This window comes from Cucumis sativus, chromosome 4 (genome assembly GCF_000004075.3).
Source record: "Cucumis sativus cultivar 9930 chromosome 4, Cucumber_9930_V3, whole genome shotgun sequence".
Classification (NCBI taxonomy): Eukaryota; Viridiplantae; Streptophyta; class Magnoliopsida; order Cucurbitales; family Cucurbitaceae; genus Cucumis; species Cucumis sativus.
In genome coordinates, this window is record NC_026658.2 from 21,541,483 (window position 1) to 21,551,521 (window position 10,039).

The 10,039-nt window shown below is 30.8% G+C and overlaps 1 protein-coding gene across 1 annotated transcript; it reads left to right on the plus strand.

The window, feature by feature from the left end:
• Positions 1-5,644: 5,644 nt before the first annotated feature.
• LOC101204230 (serine/threonine-protein kinase RHS3) lies at positions 5,645-7,878 on the plus strand. Its single transcript, XM_031884752.1, has 2 exons — positions 5,645-6,592; positions 6,703-7,878. Exons 1-2 carry the CDS (start codon positions 5,898-5,900, stop codon positions 7,655-7,657), a joined length of 1,650 nt encoding a protein of 549 aa, XP_031740612.1. The 5' UTR covers positions 5,645-5,897; the 3' UTR covers positions 7,658-7,878.
• The last annotated feature ends 2,161 nt before the right edge of the window (positions 7,879-10,039 follow it).

Sequence of the window (10,039 nt, forward strand, 5' to 3'; positions counted from 1 at the left end):
ATATTTCCTTTAATTGTAAAATATTTTAAAGTTGTGCTATATTTTCTAATTATTTTTTTAGTTATGCTATTTTTTATTATATTTATTTTTTAATAAGACTTATTTGAGTTAAAAAGGTTTACATCTTAACAATTTAATTAGCTGGATCTAAAAGATCCTTCAATCCAATCTAACCCAATTCATAATATTTTTATTGTTTTCCATCTCGAAGTGGATGCATACATAGAGACTAATGTTTTTATTTAAAAGAAAACAAAGGTAGTTGTGAGAAATTTAAGTTTTATTTGAAGTATAAAAACTAATTTTTTTTATATTTAATTAAAATTGAGGATTAAAATAGTAACAAAATCAAAATCTAAAGGCACTAATATAATATTTCAACTAAGCCTAAAAAGGGAAAGAGACAACAAGAAAAACTAGAATTAGGCATTTAAGATAAACCTCTAGTTTTTCTTGATAACCGTTCTTGTTTCTCATTTCCAAATTTTAAGAAACGTTTTTTAAAATTTGCCAAAATTTGAGAACTATGGTAAGTAGATTCTTCTATCTTTGTTCTCATTTTATTTGATTCAATTTCTAATATTTACTAAAATCTACAGTTAGTTCATTGGTGAGAAGACATGATTGAAATCCAATTTAAATGTGTCTTTACAAATCTACCAAAGCCGTCTATTTATAGACAACTTGGCAAGTAGGAGGTGGATTATATAATCACTAAGAGGTCATGTTTGTTTGACATATGGTGAACACTAAACACATTCATGAGTTGACATGTGGCTATGGCCACTAAGCGCACACTAATTGGCATCCACTATTATTAATATTATTTACAACACTCTCCCTTAGATATCCATTACATATATGAAATATGTCTCGTTAAAATATTATTAGGGAAAACCCCCAATGGAAAAAAATTATAGTGAAAGAAAAAGAGTACATATTTCATATATACTTACAAAAATAAAATTTACTCCCCTCGTGGTAACATCACTTCAAATCTTTAAGTCACAACATTTCAATGCTGTGTACCCAAATTTTCAAAGGTTGCGGTAAGTAGTGATTTTGTAAATAAGTCTACCAAATTATCTTTTAAACAAATCTGATGTAATGTGATGTCACCATTTTCTTCAAGATCATAAGTATAGAAAAGCTTCGGTCAGATGTGCTTTGTTCCATCACCTTTAATATAACCTCATTTTATTTGAGCTATGCATGTTGTGTTGTCTTTGTATAATATTGTTAGGGAGAGTTTACTAGAAGACAAACCACATGATTCCCAAATGTGTTTAATCATCGATCTTAACCATATACATTCTCGGCTAGTCTCATGAATTGAAAGAATTTCAGCCTAATTTGAGGAGGTGGCTGTTATGGTTTGTTTTACTAATAGCAAAGATATAGCAGTTTCTCCACATGTGATTAGATAACCTGTCTGAGATCTAATTTTCTATGGATTAGATAAATATCTAGAATCTTCAAAACCAACTAATTTAATATTTAATTTATTTAAATAAAATAATCACATATCAATTGTTCCTCGGAGATAATAAAGTACATGTTTAATTCCATTCCAATGACTTTTTGTTAGAGAGAAATTGTATCTATCTAATAAATTTACTGAAAATGCAATATTTGGTCTAGTATTATTAGCAAGATACATAACTGCACTAATTGCACTAAGATATGGTACTTCTGAACCAGGGAGTTCTTTATTATAATCTCGAGGTCGAAATATATCTTTTTTTACATATAGTTAACGAACTTGCATTGGAATGTTCAATGGTTGTGCTTTATCCATATAATTTTTTTCTAAACTTCTTCTGTATAAGTTGATTAATGAACAAATGTCTCATTCTGTCAGATGCTCAATTTGTAAATTAAGGCAAAATCTTATTTTTTTCGAGATATTTCATCTTGAATTTTTTCTTATGATATTTTATTGTCTTTGAAAGCTCTTTAGAAGTTCCATTTATATTTAAATCATCAATATATACAGTTATAATAGTACATCCTAACTGTGATTTTGTTATAAAAATGTATGGACATATTGAATTATTTTGATATCCTTCTTTCAGCAAATATTCACTCAGGCGAATGTACCACATTCATCCTGATTATTTCAATCCATATAATGATCTGTGTAACTTTATTGAACATAGTTCCTGGGAACTTGATTTATATGTTGAATGTATCTTAAATCTTTCAGGGACTTTTATATAAATATCATTATCAAGAGATCCGTATAAATATGATGTCACTACATCCATAAGATGCATGTTCAGATTTTCATACACAATCAGGTTGATTAAAAATCTTAATGTGATTGCATCCACCACCGAAGAACATGTCCCCTCGCAATCAATATCATGTCGTTGTGAAAAACTTTGTGTAAGTAATCGTGTTTTATATCTTGTGATCCCATTATTTTCATTTCTTTTTCTCATAAATACTCATTTATATTCCACAGGTTTCACACCTTTTGGTGTTTGGAGTACTACTGGACCAAAAATCTAACTTTTGAAAAATGAATTTAATTCTACCTCAATTGCTTCTTTACACAATAACCAATATTTATCTGTTGACATTCTTCAACAAGTTTTGGTTCATAATCCTTGTTTTTGGATATAATATCAAGAACAACATTATATGCAAAAATGTTGTCAACAACTACATTAGTTCGATTCCATCTTTTTTCTGTCATGACATAGTTTATCGAGATTTCATTATTATCCTCGGTTGTTTTATCTTCTTCGACATTTTTGTCAAGAGTTAAATTTTTGGATTTCTTCTGGAACATCCACATCTTTAATCGAGTTATTGACTCGATTCCTTTTTCAAAAATTTTTATCTTTAGAACCAACTAGTCTACCACGCTTCTAGCATATTTTAGATTCATTAATGACATAATGTTGTGTAGGGATATCAATCTTTGATGGGACATTTGAAGCTGTTATAAGTGATTTAGTTACTTTCATTGCATCTACAAATGCATCTGGTAACTGATTTGCTATATTTTGCCAATGAATTGGTTTATGAACTTTAAGTTCACATTGATCTGTATGGGGACAATAATAATACATTTCATGTAATTTCTTTTTCCAATTTCTTAATTTCTTCTCCTAATGTTGAAAACTTTGTGTCATTAAAATGACAATCAGCAAATCGTGCAGTAAATACATCACCCGTCAAGAGTTCAAGATATTTAATAATTGATGGAGAATCAAAATCAACATATATTCCTAGCCTCCTTTGAGGACTCATCTTAGTATTAGATATGTCCATTTAACCCGCAGGGTTGGGCCCGAATCCCCGAATATACGAGGAATGGGGGAGGGAGTGGGGAACTTTTTTCCCCGTTGGCAACACGGGGCCGGGGACGGGGAATACATTCCCCAACCCCGACCCGATTAAAAATATATTGAATTAAATATATATACACATATATTAAATATAAATATAAGTAGTTATTTATTTAATAATATGTAAAAGATAAAAGATAAAAAAAAATATATTATGATATTCTTCATTTCCTTCTTTTTCTCTATTCCATTTCTTTATTTCTTTTTTCCTAGTTTCAATTTTTATGTTGTATGTGTATAGATTGTGCCTTCACTCGTGATTTGTAAAATTTTCTTAAAAAAATATATTGTTGTGTATCAGGTGTAATTGAAGGCTTTGTTAGAATACTCATGATTGATCCTTGATTTTTTGTATGAATTTTTTAATTTTAAGGATGGATTTTTAAAAGTATCTTTTAATAATTAAATTTTTATTTTTATAAACAAAGAGCTAGAATTTGACATTTTAATGGTTTTAAATAAGAAAATTGATAGTATTCCCTCGAAATTTTTTTTTAAAAAAATATTGAAAATGTATATACATTTAAGTAAATGTAGATTGAAAAATGAGATTAAATTTTTAAAAATGTCATTTAAGCAAAAATGAAATTGAATTCGAAAATTTGAAATTTTGAAAATCTCTCAAATCCCTCTATTTATAGGCAACTTGACAAGTAGAAAGTGGATTACATAGCCACTAAGATTTCATGTTTGCTTGACAGATGAACACTAAGCACAATAATGGGTTGACATGTGGCTATAGCCACTAAGCACACACCAATCAGCATCCACTAGTATTAATATTATTTATAATAGCTTAGTATTTCTTAATTTGTTTTTTTTTTTTTTTTTGTTATTTCATATTTATATGTTTAATGTAATTTTAAATGATAAAATAACTCATTTTCTAACTCTACATAAAATTACTAAAACTAGTTTCTTAAACAAATATTCAATAACATATATTTAATTAATCAATAAAATGGGATTCTGTGGAATATTTAAAACTATCTATATAACTACACATTTATATCGTTCCTTCAGGTGAAAAGCTTGAAACTATGTATCACACAGGTTTGAGTTCTTATAATAATAATAAGGATCTTTCTAAAGGTTTCCTTTCCTACATTTTTCTTAGAAAACGAAGCAAATTAGCATTGGTATTCTCTAGGTTCCAATTACTTGCAAGAAATAATAGGAATAGAAATAATTATAATGGCAAATCAATCGTTCTTATACTATCATCATTTCAAAAACAAAAGAGAAAAAAAGAAAGAATTTAGAGAATTCTCATACTGTCAAATTTAAAAATGCATGAAGATAATTTTTATTAAGCATTTTTACATGTTCATGAGTTGGACATTAACTCAAGGAGACATAATAGCCAAGTATCATAGTATAATGAAATTAGTGGAAATGCAATGAAGAATTATCCTCATCTTAATAAAGAAAGATAAAACATATCGTAACATGAATAAATCAAGATTAGACGTAAACATTGTTTGGTTATAGTTTTTTTTTTTTTTTTTTTTTGTATTGGGTCAAATAATTTCTTATAGTTTCTTAATGGAGACTTAGTTTTTAAAGTGAGTGGTGGTGGTCTTGTCAAAGATTTTGTGAAGTCTAAATTCTACAAAGAAATAAAAGAAACTAAAGGTGGCAAATGCATGCTAAACCATCCACCAACATTTTTACTATTTTTGTAAACCACACAATTTCTTGTTACTAATAAGGAAAAATAGAACAAACAAACTTCTTTGTGTTTTCTCCTCTCTTCCCTTTTGGTATTTTCTCTTTTTCTTCCTCACTTCTCAATCGCATCAACAGAAAAAATCCAATGGAATTTGTATAAATTAAAAAAATACATCACTCTATTTTCTCATTTTGTTTTCAATTCATCCGATCAAGAAACTCTGGTTTGTTTTCCAACTCTTTTCTGCAATACCATTTTGTTTCTTAATTTACTTTACTTTCATTATCATGTGAATTAACAATGTATGATGAGAAAGATTGAATATCTTCTGCTATTCAACTTAAAGCTTTGAGAACCTTTCCAATCGAGTTGATTTCATATTAGACAATATACTGTTGGTATTTGAATTTGTGATTGAACTGCAAAATCTCAAATTAGTTCTAAAACATTGTTATTGGAATTAGTTTGGATAAAAGCTTGTGAAACAAATATAAAAATGTAAGATGATTTTCAAAATTTTAAAAGAAAAAAATGGAACGTGTTGCCCATTACCAAATAATCCTTGGTCGTGGGCTCCAACAACTTACAAAATTTTCTTTGATATGCTTCATCATTAATCTGTTTGTATTGAATCAAAAACGATGATGAATTATATTCATCGTCGGAATCTGATCGGAGATCGCGATTTGATGCAGCCACTATTATTGTTGTCAAAATCCGATAGTAAACACGACGGATCTGAGGTAATATTCATTAATTTCTTTTTTTTTTTTTTTTTTCTTCTTCTTCTCAATTTAGGGATTGAGAATGAGAGCGAAATCATATAAATTAAACCATGAAACTGATTCTATAATTATAAATTTCAGATGTTTAGCAACACATCGAAAGGAGAAAACGATTGTCACGGTGGAGGAATGAGCATAAACGCACACAACTTGATAAAGAACCCACCGGATTCGCTAAGAAGAATCGATCAAATCTCAAAAAACGGCGTGAGTTCTCAAACGAACAACTCAGAGACGATTGGGAATATGACAACAAACATGAAGAACAACAACCAAAATAACAGCAGCAGCAACAACAACAGTAATAGTAGTTTCATGGGGGGAAAGGGTGGGGGAGGAAATAATAATTACCGTTGCGACAGCATGGAGACGCCAGGGATGGTGATAAAGCCGCACACGGGGGGAGACGTGAGGTGGGATGCGGTAAACATGGTGTCGAAAGGAGGGGCGTTGAATTTGAGTAATTTTCAGCTGTTGAAGAGGCTTGGATATGGAGACATTGGGAGTGTATACTTGGTGGAATTGAGAGGGACAGATACGTTTTTTGCTATGAAAGTGATGGATAAAGCTTCATTGGCGAGTAGGAATAAGTTATTGAGGGCACAAACAGAAAGGGAAATATTAGGGTTATTGGATCATCCATTTTTGCCAACACTTTATTCTTATTTTGAAACTGATAAGTTTTACTGTTTGGTTATGGAGTTTTGTAGTGGTGGTAATCTTCACTCTCTTCGTCAAAAGCAACCTAATAAATATTTTACAGAAGAAGCTGCCAGGTAATCACTCTCTTGTTTTTATTTTATTATTATTGTTATAATTATAATTAACCTAATAAATGTTAATTTTGGATCTTAATTTTCTTTTTAAATGTGATTTAACAAAACAGGTTCTATGCATCAGAGGTTCTATTAGCGTTAGAATACCTTCACATGTTAGGTATAGTCTATAGGGATTTGAAACCTGAAAATCTCTTAATCCGAGACGAAGGTCACATCATGCTCTCCGATTTCGACCTCTCTCTCCGCTGCTCCGTCAGTCCCACCCTCGTTAAATCCTCCTCCGTCAACGTAAACACCTCCTCCACCAACGCCAACGCCACCTCCAACGCTGGACTATCCGGCGCCGGCATCCTCGACGACGAATTCGTCGTCCACGGCTGTATGCAACCTTCCAATTTCCTCCCTCGCATCCTCCCTTCCAAGAAGAATCGAAAATCCAAATCCGACTTCGGCCTCTTCGTCGGCGGCTCCCTCCCCGAACTCATGGCCGAACCTACCAACGTCAGATCCATGTCCTTCGTCGGCACACACGAGTATCTCGCTCCGGAGATCATCCAAGGTGAAGGTCACGGAAGCGCCGTCGACTGGTGGACCTTCGGGATCTTCCTCTACGAGCTTCTTCACGGAACTACTCCATTCAAAGGATCTGGAAACAGAGCTACTCTGTTCAATGTCGTGGAGCAACCGCTTAGATTCCCTGAGGCGCCGCAAGTTAGTCTAGCTGCTCGGGATCTGATCAGAGGACTTCTTATTAAGGAGCCGCAAAAGAGAATCGCGTACCGGAGAGGTGCAACGGAGATTAAACAGCATCCGTTCTTCGATGGAGTGAATTGGGCGTTGGTTAGAAGTGCTATGCCGCCGCATGTCCCGGAACCGGTGGATTTCACGCAGTTTGCTAGAAAGAGGAGCGGGACCGGAGCGGTAGAAGATAAGAGAGCGGTGGAAGTAGCAGCAGCAGCAGCAGCGGCAACGTCAACGGTTGCGGCGGGGAGAATTGTTCGGGTTCTACTGGGAGTGATCCCAATTATGTGGATTTTGAGTACTTCTAGGGCACAAAAGTGAGGAAAGGGGAAATTAAATTGATTCATTTTTATAATCTTTTTCGTCAGATATATATTCTTTTTTAATTAAATAGTTTTATATATATTCTTTTTCCCTTTTTCACTTTTGTTCAGAATTTAATTAAGAGAGGTTTCTGTGTGTATGTTTACCTCCAAAAATTCTAATCCATTCTTTGTGTAATTATTTTCACAAATTATATATATTAAAAATTACAACATTTTCAAATTTTATTTCTTTTTACCATTCTCTTCTTATATTTCTTTTCTTTTTCATTCTGCCTTCTACTTTTTGTGGTCTTATTTTAAATTTATGCTTCAATACTAGTTTTTATTGAAATTATTAAATCACAATAACAAAATATGTATATGTTTTACAAATTAGTAATAATGTTATACATAACTATTATGTGGTAAAACTTTAAGGGTTTGGGATTTTATGAGCCAAATCATATATACAACCCATTCTTTGTTTGTACGTAGAATGTAGTAAATAAGGGTTTAGGATCAAAGAGTGATTAGTGGTGCCAAATTTAAAGAAATGTGTCTTTTGAGGTCGTAAAAAATGGTGACCTTAGAAGAGTTATGAAGATACCAAAAATGAAATTTTAACGTTAATCAAGTTCTGAAGAGCTTTGATCTTCACATCAAAATTTCAATTTTTTTTTGTTGATGAAAGTTTGTTATGTTGAAATTATTTCTGTTCGAGATGTGAAATATAGTGCACGATCTTAATTTAGTTCTTTCCAAATTAACCACATTAGATTAGTTTAGTTTTTATATATGTTTTTTGAAGTCATCTAATAGTAAGTTATTATATATACGTGGGAAAAATTTTGGTGTCTAATATTATCTCGTGTGTGTTTACTTTCATGTTCATAAAAATTATATATGTTCAAATAATATGAGACAACTATCTTAATTATACAATATGAGAATTCTACGATATTTGAATAAAAGTTCATATTATGCTATTTATACACATTCCACTTTTTTTATGTAGTAAAATAAAATGACAAATTTTACGTGCAATGCACGTGTTACTAACTAGTTATAGTAAAAAAAATTGGTGGGGTGTGATTTTTTTTCGAAGAATTATGAATAAAATACGGTAAAAACAAATTTTAGAAAGTATTATATATATTGATATAGATGCCTATACTAAGTTTAGTGTCCACTATGTATCACCTCCTCAATCATTCAACATTTATGTCATGTGTCTAGAAGATGTTTACCTTTAGTAGCCACGCAATTCATCTCATGCTTGCCAAATTACCTATAAATAGTGGCACTTGGTGGATTTCAAAAGACACACCCGAGGGCTTTCCAAATAAATGAGAGATATTAGACTTTTATTTTGAGAATTTTTTAATATCTAATTTATTTATTTATTTATTTATTTTATTTAATATTTACTGTGAGATTTTAATACGTTTATTGTTGGAACTCATTTTGATTGCATGCCTTTGGACTAATCCTTTGCCAAAATTTGAAGATTTAAATGCTGAATTTTTTTCATCAAGATTGAGAGGACTTTTCAATCCCTATTAAAGTAAGTTTGGTAAGATAAGGTAATTATATTAGTAATTTTTGGTAAAAGTTGTTAATTTAATTTTGGTTATGCATAGATGAAACTGTGGTTTTATTCACAGCAAGAAATTTAGCATAACCCAAGGTACGGGTTCGACGGTTGGATCCACAATTGAGTGTTGAATTATTATTTGGTCATAATTGATAATTAATTATTTTTCATATGTTTAGGTTAATTGGTGGCCTTTGGTTATACCAATCAAATGTTAATTATTTGTTCGGAAGTAAATTTAACTTTGAATGAAAGTGTAGGGGAGTACTGCACTATCAGTACAAAGCAAAGTTCCTGACAATTGAGAAAAACTTCAAGAATAGTAAACGTTGACGTTTTATAAACGTCAAATATACAAATTTTCATGATAGTTAAAAACTGTCAAGTGTATGAATGTTCATAACATTTAATAATCGTTAAGAAATTCATTGTTTGACATTGCAAAACCGTCAAGAATGCACTTACTTAATACATTTTAAAACTATAATGCACTTCTTTATGACATTTAAAAACTATCAAGCATGTTTCAATTTTTTTAAAAAAAAAAATCAATCCAATGATATTTTTGTTCTTGTAAATTATGTATAGTTGTCCAACAACAGTTTCATAAATATATATGACCGATGATATTCATCGAATATAGTTTCAAATCTCGAACATATATAAATAAAACTTTTAACCATATATATATAATCATTTTCCAAAACTTTTCACCATATATGTATATAATCATTTCCAAAACTCTACACAATATTTCATAACATTTACAAAAACAATATAAATAATTTCATAAGATTGCCATGA